The 13,572-nt window shown below is 44.7% G+C and overlaps 1 protein-coding gene across 1 annotated transcript in view; it reads right to left on the minus strand.

Annotated features, from left to right (window-relative positions):
- Positions 1 to 201: 201 nt before the first annotated feature.
- The window catches only part of LOC128309850 (ecdysone receptor-like), a 62,636-nt gene continuing 49,265 nt past the window's right edge, over positions 202 to 13,572 (minus strand). The window contains exons 2-6 of the mRNA XM_053046333.1: positions 7,606 to 7,779; positions 7,225 to 7,541; positions 7,008 to 7,154; positions 6,775 to 6,927; positions 202 to 6,682 (exon numbers count right to left, since the gene is read on the minus strand). Coding sequence (XP_052902293.1) covers positions 5,756 to 6,682; positions 6,775 to 6,927; positions 7,008 to 7,154; positions 7,225 to 7,541; positions 7,606 to 7,779 — 1,718 coding nt within the window. The 3' untranslated portion in view covers positions 202 to 5,755. The remainder of the gene's footprint in view (positions 6,683 to 6,774; positions 6,928 to 7,007; positions 7,155 to 7,224; positions 7,542 to 7,605; positions 7,780 to 13,572) is intronic.

A 13,572-nucleotide genomic window follows, 5' to 3' on the forward strand; every position in this document is an offset into this window, starting at 1 on the left:
ATAGGTGGCGCGCTCGGGAACCTTCGTTCGCACGGTGGGCAAAATTAATACGTAAATGTAGCATAACTAAACTTTCTAAAAAACTTACAACAAAACTTGTTAAGATTAATTATATTGTTAAAGTTTAACAAGTTATCAAATAGATAGTTTAACAAATAGTTTTAAAGAGTAAACAAAAAAAACACAGCAACGAAAATGAAATCATTTGAATAAAAAAGAAATATTTTATTACAAAAAAATAATAAAATAATATAGCAATAATAATAAAAAGTAACTATCGATAAGTCATTAATAGTATTTGAGAAAATTTTGCACATATCCCAGTTCAATGCTTAACACGAAATTACACAAAATTACACTATTACACTGCTGCTGCTGCTGCTGCTCTGTATAGCTCCCTCTATTTCTCTCTTGCATGTTTTTTCCCCAATTTTTACAACTCTTTCCCTTAGCATTTCTTTTTTGCACACGTCGTTTTTTTTTCGGCTGTTTCTTCCACTGTTTTTGTGTGTGTTTAGTTTTGTAACCTTAACCGCATCATCCGCGCTTACAACTTTGCCCCCTTTCCGGTGGTAAAGGTCTTTTTTTTTCTTCCTTTTTGCCACAACTTTCCGCAACGTTTAAATGTGAAAACAATGTGAGACTTTCTACATTTTAAAAACTGTACACAATTTTACAATCCAAGCGCAGTTTTGGTGCTTCGGTTTTTGTTTTTCCCCCGTAGTTTGTGACTTTCTATCGTTTGTTTTCCTCTTTCCTCACCAATGCGCATATTTTACACATTTTTTTTTTCAACATTTTGTATACAATTCGGGACTGTTTGCAGTAAAGAAGTATCTTCACTCAGCTGCACCCGGAATCGAATATCGGGGTATATATAGATGTATAGACGTATCATTCACTTGTGTGTATGTGTGACTATGTGTAAGAATTTGTCCCATAAAAAGCCATTTTGCATGTCGTAATTTTATACAAAGTTATGTTGCCCATTTCATAACAGGTTGTGGGCGGTGGTGCGCACATTCGTACGAGAGGGATGATGTTTTGTCCTATTCCACTGTACCTCTCTTGCCAACCCGAAACCATTTCAAACGTCCACTATACTCACACGCACACCACAAGTGATCAGTCCATCATATATCAGTGGTTCTCAGTAGTTACTGTTTCGTTTTAAAAGCAACCCCCACTCGCTTGCACGCAATTCATTTCCCCCAAAACGCCTATCTAAGTAAAGTTTCTGTTGTGTATTGTATTGTGCACCGTTCGGCACACAACAAATGAAAGCTGCACTTATGTTAAAGAATTTGTGTGTTCACTAGGTTTCATTTTTTCATTCCTCGTTTCTTGTTCCACTTCCTACTTCCACTTCCATGCAAAACAGAAATACATCTTCGGCTGTTTTTGTATGTTTGTTGGTTTGTTTTTTTTTATAAATGTGTTATTTTGTTTTTTTCATTAACTGCTATCCATCTGTTCTATGTTTGCTTTGAAGGTTGAAGTTTGTATGAATGTGACTGTTTATTTTTCCTCTTCATTAAACTTGCTGCAAGTTGTTTATTTATCTTTTTTTGTTTGTTTGCATTTTTGTTCTCCTTTTGTTGAGTTTCCTGCACTGTTTGCGACTTTTGTTTTGTTTTGTTTGTTTGTTTTATTTGTTTGTTTGTCAAAAGGCACCTCCGTTTCCGAAACGAAAACAAAAACTGTTCTCTCTCTCTCTCTCTCTCTCTCTCTCTCTCTCTCTCTCTCTCTCTCGTCCTTCTTAGAACTATCCTCTTTCCATTGTGTTGTTGTCGGCATTCACGTGTTTCGTTTCACTTTTCTTGTCACTGTTTTCTACTCCATGTTGAGAAACATTTGTTTATATCAAACGACACAGCGGTGTGCTATTATGAAATTTTATGCATTTTAACTAAAACAAAAAACAAACAAAGCATTTCCATTTTCAGGCGGATGTGCTTGTTCGTGTGCTTGTTCCCCAGAGTTTTGTTTGTTTGTGTCTACTATTTGTGTTCTTTTTATGAAAAATATTTTTGCTACACACAAACGACACTTTTCTGTTTTTGCCGTCGTTGGACATAACAAAAAAAACAAAGAGAGAGAAAATTAAAGATTGCTGATGGACGGGTGGATATGGATGGTGATTTAATTTAAAAAATTTCACTACAACACAGGGTGACACAAAAAAACCAATGCAAAAAGGCAGGACAAAACACGCGCGCAACGCGACGGCTTTTCACCTTTTTGTTTTGTTGTTTTGTTTTTTTTTCTTTTGGCTAAAAACGATTTACACAACATTTGACTAATAATTGATATAATTTTGCCGTCATAGTAAAACATTCGATTTCGCACCAAATGGAGGCAAATAGGCTACAAGTGTCCTAAATAGAGAACGAAGTGGGAACGCAGCTAGGGAATTTATTTTAATTCAAGCGAATTGAAGCGTTTGACTTTGTAACGGATCGAATAATGCTACTAGAAACGGATATGTAAAAATGTAACAGAAGCACGCTAAGAAGGATTCCATTCCTAACGGCTAAAGGGTGTAAATAAAGTAAATGCACATTACTTTTTTTGTTCTTTACAAGCAAACTTTTTTGTCCTACTAATATGATTTAAATTATACAATTTCTTTAGGAAGCGAAAAAAAAAGAAACACGGGATTCTATCACGGAGGAAGGTGGAAGAGGCAACAAATCCAACCGGCCTGCGAATGTCATTCCTTAGAGAATTTTGTCTAGTACATGCAAGTGCACATGATTTACTTCATTTAAAATTCAATTCGTACCGTTTTGGGACCAAGGGGACAAAGAAAAATGGGGTTTGTTGTTGTGTTGCCTATACCGGGAAGATATCGACAGGTGGGAAAGGGGGAAACCTATATAAGAGCTTTAAAGCCCTACTACCTGTTTGCTTCCTGCGCTTTTTTTGTTACTAACTGCCCGATTGAGTGTTTACTAAAAAGGGAAACTAATAGCACACACACACACACTTATCAAGTAGAAAAGGAAGAATCAATGGGGTCCCCACACATTACCCACTTTCATCAAACCTTTTAAACAGCACGTCACGGCATTTTCACACTAATTCGTTCCAAATATCGGAAAACAACTACAGACACGATCGTAAAGATGGGGATTATCACCATTATCATCTTCCTTTCTGCATGTGTGTGTGTGTGTATGTGCGATTTTTTTTTTGTTTTGCTATGCTTTTCCAATCTTTTTATACCTTAGTACAGCTATAGAGCTTAATTCTAACCTTCCTTTCCCGACACACACTTTTCTGCGAGTGGGTGGTGGATGTAATTTCTGCAATTTGCTTTAAACACTATCCTGGTTTCGGGACCTGTTCCGTTCTGTTCTGTTCTACCTCGTTCTTCACAACATTCGCGCACACAAATATACGCACACCGCAGTTTGTCGGTTATAAATGTCTCTTCTTTAAGCTGACATAGCATTTGTTTTGTTGTGTGTGGGTTTGTATGGTGTGCAATATTGGTAATAGTAGTTAGTTATGTTGATAGTAATAATAATATATGCTTCTCTTAAAAATTATTAACAAGTCACAGCCAAACGATACGAAAGAAGGTCCCCTTTCCTTACGCCGCACGCGTGTGCGGTCCCTTCTTCGTCGCACCGATTCCCTTTCCGTGTTTCCATCAAACTACATCCCACATCTGCCCTTCACACACACACACACACACAACACGATCTAATCCTGCGCACTTACACTATACTACTAACCGAGTACTATCAGCGTGGCCCTCGACTAACCATCCCGACACACACACCAAAATAAAAAAAAACTCTCCAAACACAAAGCAAGGAAGCGAAATTCCCCTTGGTTTTTGCTCATGCTGTGAACATCATTTCGTGGCATTTAAAGTGTGCTTTTCTCTGTAAACAATAAAAAAAAACGTTCTCGGGAAGAGGAGTTTTAGCTTCTTCTACACTACACACACCATCTACTTCTCTTCTTGGCAGTAAGTATTCTGGGTCGGATGTTTTTGTTTTTTTTATGTTTTTCTTCTACTTCCTTTGCAGCAGTTTTGTTTTCGTTGTTGTGTGTATGGTTTTCTTTTTGTGTGTGTTTTGTTTGTTTTGCTGTTTGTTGCATTCACAATAATTCTCGCAGTGTTTCCGGTAGCAAATTTCAAAAGTAAATAGTAGTTTAGCAGTATTCGTAGTGGTAGTAGTAGTAGTAGTAGTAATAGCAGTAGCTACTACCCTTACTATTACACTATAGCAGCGCATTGTAGCTGGCAGTAGAGTTAATAAAGATCTTCCCTGTTGGAAGTCCGCATGTGTGTACGTGTGTTTGCTGTTGTTATACCGGGGATTTGGGACACGACGATTGCAGTTTGTGTTTTTTGGGGATGAAGGATGCTTGATAAGGTGCGCCTTCTTTCGCATCTTTTTTTCCACAGTAATAGTGTAGTAGTAGTAGTAGTCGTAGTAGTCGTCGCCGTAGTAGTGTGTCGGTTCGCTCACTATCTGAACGCATTTTCCTGTTTTGTGTATACCTCCCCGCGCTTAGCTTATTAGTATCGTAACGCTCTATCTGCTTAAATACACACAGAGAGACACACTACTACTAACGCGCACGTGTGCACCCGGGTACCCCCGTATCCGATGGGTAAAAACCGTGGCACACAACCCCCCCTCCGTCCCTACCATTCTATCGTATAAAACACGGTACTAATCCTGCAAACTTATCCATTAGTAATTAGTAGTCCTTTCTTTATCGTTATTCTCTCCTTTCCACACACACAGTTCACAACACAGTTTACGGCGCACAGCTCTCTCGCTCTCTCCCTGTCCCCGAATCAAAATGTTCCTTTGATGACGCGGAGTTTCTCATCCCTAAAGCTCCCTCGCATCGGAGGGAAGCTGATTATCTACAAGACAATATTATAATGGTTTCCTATTGCAAAATTCCCTTTCTGGTTTTTTAATTCTTCCTTCGCTATGAAAATGTGCTTGATTTGCATTTTCCTATTTTCCCTTTGCAACAACAACAGTGTGTGTAGCAAAAAAAAATAAAGAAGTACAATAACAAAACAAATAAGTGAAGAAAAAAAAACGCACGATCGCTTTCGCTAAATTACTAAACTTACTAAACTTAAACCAACCTTCACTATCCGCTGCTTTTGTGTCGTCGCTCATCGCGTCGCGTGCCTACTAAACTGTACAATTGTTACATTATGTAATAAATGGGGAGGAATGAAATATTGTTTGCTTCTGTCCCGCGCGACCTCTCAAACACACCTCTTGCAGAGTAGTATGTTTCACACTCTTTTTACGCCCTTTCGTAGGGTGTGTGCGTGTGCACGAATTGAAAAAATCCATGAAAAAATCTCTCCCCCATGAAGTATATGTTTTGACCGATTTTGTGCAAATGGGCCCTCCACACACGAGAAGAGCTTCCCTGATCTTATGGAGCATCATCCTGATGATCACCGCGCACAGGAGGAAGGACAGAAGGGTAATAAACCAGCTAAAATAAATTAACTCTCTACGATAAATAGAATGTCGTCGTCCGGGAAGACGCTACCGGTGTCCGCACGGACGCCACCATCGTCGTCGCCGTCGTCATCGCCAACGGGTTGCTCGGTCGCACCGATCAGCCCCGCCAGCGGATAGTGACTGTCGAACAGTACGTCACCCGCCGCAGACGATGATGATGGGCCACGGTGCAACTGCAACGCATCAACGGTGACGGTGCCGACGACGGAGGGCACCGTGCCCTACGCTAGCTATACGTGTTCGAGCATTCCGACAGTGGAGAGCAGTCCGTTGCTACTACTATTACTGCTGGTGTTGTTGTTAGTGCTACTGGTGTTATTACTACTACTGCTGCTGCTGTTACTACTATTACTTGTGCTACTGCTGCCGTTCGCGCCATTACTACTACTGCTGCTACCGTTCACGGAACCGTTGCTGACCCCTACCCCCACGGGTGTACCGATGGGAATCGTGGGCACACCGCCATTACTGTGAACCTGTTGCTGCTGCTGCTGCTGCTGCAGCTGACTGGATTGCTGCATCGAACCGAGCTGTACACCGTTACTGACGACGACAATGTTCGACGAGGTGGATGCCATTGAGGAAGCGTTCGGATTGTCCGACTGTTGGTGGTGCTGTTGTTGCTGCTGCTGCTGCTGCTGCTGTGCGACCAGCTCTTGATGCCGTGCCAGCCCAACCGGTGGTATGTCCTGCACGTCCCATATCTCCTCCAGGAAGCGGGGCAGCTTGCGGTTCTTCAGCTTGAGCGAGAAGCACATCTCCGAGTTTTGGTTCCCGAGCGTCCGCAGCTCGGTCAGTATGGAGAGCAGCTTCGCGAACGTGACGCTACACTTCGGGTCGCCCCCGTGCCGGTTCAGGATGTAGACGCGCAGCGTATCGATGTAGTAGCTCTGGATCGTCTCAACCAGTTCGGCCTTCTCGAGACCGGGTCGATCGGAGAAGATGACGATCGCCGTTAGCAGCGCGTACTCCACGTTGTCCACCGTGAGCGTGTACATCTGCCGGCAGAAGTGTAGCAGATCCTCGATCGTATCCGCCATGCCCGCCATCTTGTACGAGTCGCGCGTGTACGATCGGTTGTTGGCAAAGAGGATGGAGTCGGTTTCGGCATCGTACCGGCGGGCCATTCGCAACATCATCACCTCACTGGAGCACGCCTGGATTGGATTTTGCAAACAGGGGGGAAAAGGAACATTGGTTTATCTATACTGTCCCAAAAACCGGGAAGCCATACTTTATTATTACGCACCTTTAGTAACGTTATTTGATCCTCCTGCGGGATCTTCGTAAATGCTGGTAGTCCCTTCGCGAACTCCACGATAAGTTGTACTGTGAGAATGGTGATTTCCGTTATGTGCCGAAAGTGGATTTCGTGGGGATCTTCTTCCTCGTTGGGTGAATTCTGGTGGTTGAACAATAAGGAGAAGGGGCAGGAGATATTATTCCAGATCCAGTATACCATCCGGATCCACTTTAACTTACAATCATTATCCTCTTGAGATCTTCTTCCGACGGTTGCTCGTATCCATCCTGGTACCAGATGAGTTTGTAGATGACGGCCATCTGATTGGACGTCAGTAGAGGTATATTTCTTTGTCGGTTTTCATTCAACAGCTTCTCCGGTAGTAGCTACACAATGGCAATGATTTAACGTCAGTAAAGTGACACTCGTTCCGATGTACGCGACTACTATACTTACCGGTATCGCTGCGGTGGGCGGTGATTCACACTTCATTAATACCGGCAGCAGCTCCGACTTGTAGCTGGCGTTCGTTGTACTAACGGTGGTGGAAGGGTTCGTCTGTACCTTGTCCTTTTCCTTCTGTGCCTTCTTCTCCTTCCGCTTGATGGCGCACTGGTTTTCCGGCACGACGCACTCAGGTCGCATGCCCACCGCGAGACACTTCTTCAACCGACACTCCTGACACTTGCGCCGCATGTACATGTCCATCTCGCACGCATGGCCAAACTTGCAGCAGTAGACCGCATTCTTGGTGACACTACGCCGGAAGAAGCCTAAAAACGGACCGGAGAGTTTAGGGTATGGTTTGGATTGCTACTACCCGCTACTACTACTTACCCTTGCAACCTTCGCAGGTAAGCGCATTGTAGTGATAGCCGGATGCCCGGTCACCACACACGAGACAGAGTTCCTCCTGCTGCCGTGGTGTTGGACCCTTTTTCTGCTTTTTCGCCTCACTACCATCACCGGTGTAGCCGTTGAGACTGCTCGACGGGGACAAATCCTCACGTCCTGTAGCACAGAGAAAATACGCAGTTGTAGGTTATGAGCGATCCCATCACTGTATCACACTACTGGGGGGTCAAATTCGTCTTGTCTACTGAGGTCTGCCTATTAAAGTCTCATCTCCAAGCACTTTTCGGAACGTTCGGCCAAGCAACACGCGAACATTTTCCAAGAACAAAGACACAATTAAACTGCAATGTGCAGTTTTATTTTTTGTCATCATTCCCCTCCCCTCCTCTTTTGAAGCTTGTCGCGGAATACATTAGAAACCAAGGAGAGCAACATGGATATCTTTCCGGGCCAATCTCTGACACTTGGCCGAAAAACTTGAAACTTGATAAGAAAGTGCACGCGCGCAGTTGTTCCGCGCACCGGAGAAACACAAAAGGTTCTCAAAGCATCACAGCAAGCGTGGTTCGACAAAACCGCACAATAACGAACAAAAAAAAAACCACACAACCATGAATTATGAAAATAAAGAACTGTTTTAATTACCCTCGAAAAAAAAACGGTTGCTCTTGAACTCGTTTCTTCTGCCATTACGGCCATACGCACACCATCAGATTCCACTCCCAACAGCCCCCACAAACTACCCGTGACAGTTTTCCGAAATTTAAGAATGTCTCCCCTCCCCCCCCCCCCCCCCCGCAACTCGCTTGTGGTTTATTATTACGTTTATTACGGCTGATAATATGCGAATGCAGAAAATTGCATATTTGCGCACCCCCCTTTTCATGGCGTGTATTTTTTTTATTGGATGATTTTATTACGAGGAGTCAAAAGAGCAAACTCCGGAACGTAATCCTTGCGATGAAATAAATTAAGTAAGACGCGCTCTCTTGCGGGTGGGAGAGAGTAGTGGCAACACAACAGTAAGAAATCTCATTATATCATGCGCAGATGTATTTATTGTGTCAGTTTGACAGTTGTGCGCATTATGGAAAGGTCTTTCTCGCACGCGGAAAGCCTGACCTTCTTCTTCTTCTTCTTAATGTGCATAATGTGCATTTTATACCTTCGTGCGCGTTTGTTGCGCTTTTGCCCGTGGACTAATTTTTTTCGGGGAGCAGATTTTTGTGTTCGGAGCAGAAGAACTCGGAAGAAATCGCTTTTCGGCACCGGGTGTTGGCGCGCTGATGCAGAAGCGTCCAATTAATTATAAAACACGAATCGTATATCTTTCCACCGGCTCGACATGCAAAACGGTTGGCCCCACACACCCGCCGACTGGACTGGAATTGGCTGGCTGTGTTCGAATTCGTAGCGGGAGCCGTATGTCACCCTGTCTTTTGCAGGAAAAGTCTGTCCATCTCGCTTCCGACACGATTCCGACACGATTCCGACAAGGGGTTTGTTGAGAGTGATACGCACGTCTTTTTACAGCAAATTAATGACACACACCCACCGCTCCCGGGTCGGGGGTTTGTGTTTTTGACCCATCGACCTAGAACCCGTCGTGTGTGTGCGCAGGGGAGGGGACCGAATATTTATTAGCGTTGTGGGTTGTGATTTCGATTTTCGCGCTTCCTGGCGCACCATTTTATTATTGCACCCATCGCAAAGCCGGAATGCAATTTTGTCGTCTGTCACACACTGCGCGCGGGAAGGGATAAAACGATCCGGCATGTGACATTAGAAGCGTTGGGACGAGATGAAAGATTACCGGACAAAAATAACAGTCCACGATCCCATTGGGTTGTCTGGGGGGCTGTATTAGAACGGAATCACCGGAAAAAAGCGTTTGCGCCTGTAAGCGCCTGGTGTGGTAAAAGTCCGCGCTGCATGTTCGTGTGTTGCACATGGAGCGAATGAATTATGGCCAAAAACGGGCCATTTCGATCGGGCGGGCAGAGTAGTAGTGGAGGAGAGTAGAAGATAGAAAAAAAAGAAGTACAACACTACACAATCGGTTCACCGGATCTGTAAAGGAAGAGACCGCAAGGAACCACCACCACCAAGTGCATAAAACATGCACCAACCGGTAAGACATCTACTCGACCGGAGCGAAGAGGGAGGGGGAGCCGGGTGTTGCTTTTTCGGTAGAGATGAGATATATAAATGTGTCGTCGCGGTTGTTGCATTCCGCGAAAAAATGCATCTTGTTTGTGCGGTGTTTCGGCTCGACTCATCGTTCCAGCTAATCACGCCACGCACTCACAGATGAAGGAAGAAACATTAACAGCAAGAAATCCTCCTCCCCGGGGCAAACATTCTAAAATTTTGGGATACCGAACCCTTCTTGTTTGGCAGAAACGCAAACGTCACGCTGCGAGTCCCGTCCGCAGGGGAGGAGGCGAGATTGGTAGTGGAAGGAATTAAAAATCTTCCATAAATCTCCACCGGGTGCAGACACACACACACTCATACACACACACCGAAGCATCTGGGACCGACCCGGCACCTTTCACTTTTGGAGGCCGTTAATTTAACATTTGGCCATGCGGTGTGCGCGTGCAGCCAAAAGCAGCCAAGAATGAGCATTTTGCATGCATCGGAAACTGCACGGGGTAGGTCTCGGGGATAGATGTGAGGTCCTCCAGCTCCTGGAGAATAAAGACTAGAAGAATTCCATCTTGAAGCAATATGAGCTTTATCGTGCTTTGGTAAAAAAAGCATTCTTATCTTATTAAGTCCCACAAGGAATTTCAACACAAATGGTCCTGAATGGTCCTTCTTGATCGACTCAACCTCAAGAGAGGTCCTGTCATTCCTGGTTTTGTTTATCTTTATGCTAGAAAATTAGATCTACGTACGGAGGATTAGTCCAGATGGGATTTTATACCGGTCGCGTCGTGTGAAGATCGATGTCCTTATCGGACCGGACCGGTAAGTCCTTTAAGTACACTACCGGACCATCTCAACGCTTCTCAGCAATTGCTGGTGTCTTAAAGTCACTCTCCCTCTCTCGTTGACTCTGGATGGAGCACATGGTCCGGTCGTCGTGACATGGTCCGGTCAACAATCATTCTCCAGGATACTCGGTCCCTAGCGGTCCCCATCCAGGAAGACTCCCAATTTCCGACAGGTTTCGCTTCACCTGATCCAGATTTCAGACCGGTCGCGTCGTGTGAAGATCGACGTCTTTATTGGACCGGACCGGTAAGTCCTTTAAGTACACCACCGGACCACCTCAACGATCCTCAGCAATTTCTAGCGCCTTTAAGTCACTCTCCCTCTCTCGTTGACTCACGATGGAGCACGTCATCGTGACATGATCCGGTCAACAATCATTCTCCAGGATACTCGGTCCCTAGTGGTCCCCATCCAGGAAGACTCCCAATTTCCGACAGGTTTCGCTTCACCTGATCCAGCCAACAAGTTCGCTGAGGATCGCTATCGAACACCTTCTTCGTGGGGCATGAGTCCGGCATCCTCATTACATGACCCAACCACCGTATCCTGCCGTCTTTCGCCACCGTCAGGAAGTCCGGTTCGTCGTACAGCTCAGAAAGCTCATCCTCCTTCTCCATACTCCAAGCTCGAACACACCGCCAAAGATGGTCCGAAGTATGCGTCACTCAAATACGGATGGTCCAAGACTCGACTGTCCATAGAGGACCACCGGGCGAATCAATGTGCCTTAAAGTCAATACTATCTGCAGATGAAATTCGACTATGTCACGGTATTATCCTTGACACTGGAAAGAAGAAAAAGGAAACACCAAACCATGGGCACCCGAAATAAGGGTTCATCTAAATTACTAATCATCCCGCCGCGCGGCAATGTGGTCCTCTCTCTCTCGCATGTCTTCGGGAACTGATATGAAGCGGTTCTGTTCAACACGACTTCTCCACTACTCCACATTTTCCTTGACACGGTTCATTGCCTTCGCTAGCGGAGAGACTCTTACCCCCCAAAACCCAATAAAATAAAAACACCTCCGAGCGCACGCTGGAATGTGCGGAAGCTGCCGGGCTTTAATAAAGATGAGATGTTTTGAAACGAACTCCCCAAAACAACAACAACAAAAGGACGCTGACCAGAGCGAAGTTTTGTGGCTTGATTTGGCACTGTTTACTGTTTAGCAACGTTTATTTATGCATGTACGTTACCTTGAAAATTGAATTACAAAAGGGAAAAAGAGATGGTGGATTGAACGATCGATACAACAGGACATTTTCTTTGTGGCTTCGTGATTGTGTGTGTGTGTGGTTTTGGGGACTCATCCGGCCAACCGAAACATGATAATGAAGATATGGAAATTTGATTCGATTGGTATTATCTCTTCGTTCAGGAGGAGAGGTTCATGAATTCTAGCGATCTTGGGATTTCCATTCTGAGGCAAGAATCCCAAATGATCCAGAATGATCTGGAGCTTATTCGAAAGATACCCAATAAGATCTTCGAGGGTAACCGATGTTGATCCGTCTGGTGATCTCGCATGCTACGGTGCTAACCTGGCAAGATCCTTGAAGGTGCAGAGCTGGTAGTCATTCATCACACCCGCTTGGTGACGTGCTTATCAGTAGTCGTTTGCTTCGTTGTTGTTGATCAGTTGAGGTTTCTAAGTCTGAAGGTGAACACCACCATCACCATCACATTCACACCCCAACGTGGAATGTGTCTCCACCAACGCGCGATCATGTAATCTCTTGCCCTAGCCTGGCTCTGCGTCACTGTGAGTGACACAACCGACTCTAGAACCTGCATTAGCTATCACTGACAACCCTAGAGTGTGAACGAGAGTGCAGCTTCATTCCGGTTCGGTGTGCACATTGCCGCTAATGCCGAATGAGTCCGATATCAAAACGATAGACTTCCGATGACGTCAGCGGATGGAGGGTTTTGTGGTAAGTTTTGTCGGACGATCGACGACCTCGCAGCGTAGAGTGGTGGTGGTGGTGATCACGATCGCAGTTTGATTTAAAGCACGTACAGCTACGTACCGCAATAGAAAAACGTTCAAATAAAGCCGGGTGAGTGTTTCAACTTCCAAGAACACTGTTGAAGTAAATGCACTTTCCAACCAAATTGTGTCTCAGTGAGGTAAACTAATATTTTCCACCAATTAATCACGTGTAACAGGAGGTAAAGAATTGATGATCATTTGCAAATTTGTGCAACGCAAAACAACCTGGTGGTTTCGGTGGTCGGACTTCCTTCCTCTCGCAAGAAAAAAATATGATAATCTGCATATTTATGACCCCGGGGGGGACCAACGAACGAACCCCGCGAGAAGTGAAAATATCCCAACGGGCAGTAAGTCAAAACTGAGTGCCTCCACCTTCTTCGCAACGCGCAATGTGACACATCTCAACGAACTAATTTGCAGCTCATCTGCCAAACGGTCGAGCCTCACAAGGGGTAGTCCAGAAGACGGCGGGAACTCCCCGTTTGGTGGCAAGGCTTTTCATAAGCAAAGCAGATGATCCACCGTTCCCAAGAATTTGCCACAAACACGCAAATGCCAAAATGTCTTCTGCGTTTGTTGTACGTTCTGTACCCCCGCCGGGCTGTTTCTGGGGAGCACAAACTCCGTGTTTCGATACAATCGCTCCGACATCGCGCATTTACGATTCCCGATGAGTTATTTTATTGCGCTCATTTATTTCCACCACACAAAGCAACACACAAACAAAACCGCGTTGGGTGTTTGTTTCTTCCTGCTTGTTCCTGTATTGATATCTGCCGCTTTAAGCTCTTGCCGAAGATGCCCGCATGATGATGTATTCGTTGGATGATTCCAACTGATCATCTGTTTTTTTTTTGCGGATGAAGTTTGTGAAATGTGTAACATCCTTGAGAAACATAAAGTTGGCACAACTTGAAGGCAACGATGAAGGTATGGAAAGTAGATC

This window comes from Anopheles moucheti, chromosome 2 (genome assembly GCF_943734755.1).
Source record: "Anopheles moucheti chromosome 2, idAnoMoucSN_F20_07, whole genome shotgun sequence".
Taxonomy (NCBI): domain Eukaryota; kingdom Metazoa; phylum Arthropoda; class Insecta; order Diptera; family Culicidae; genus Anopheles; species Anopheles moucheti.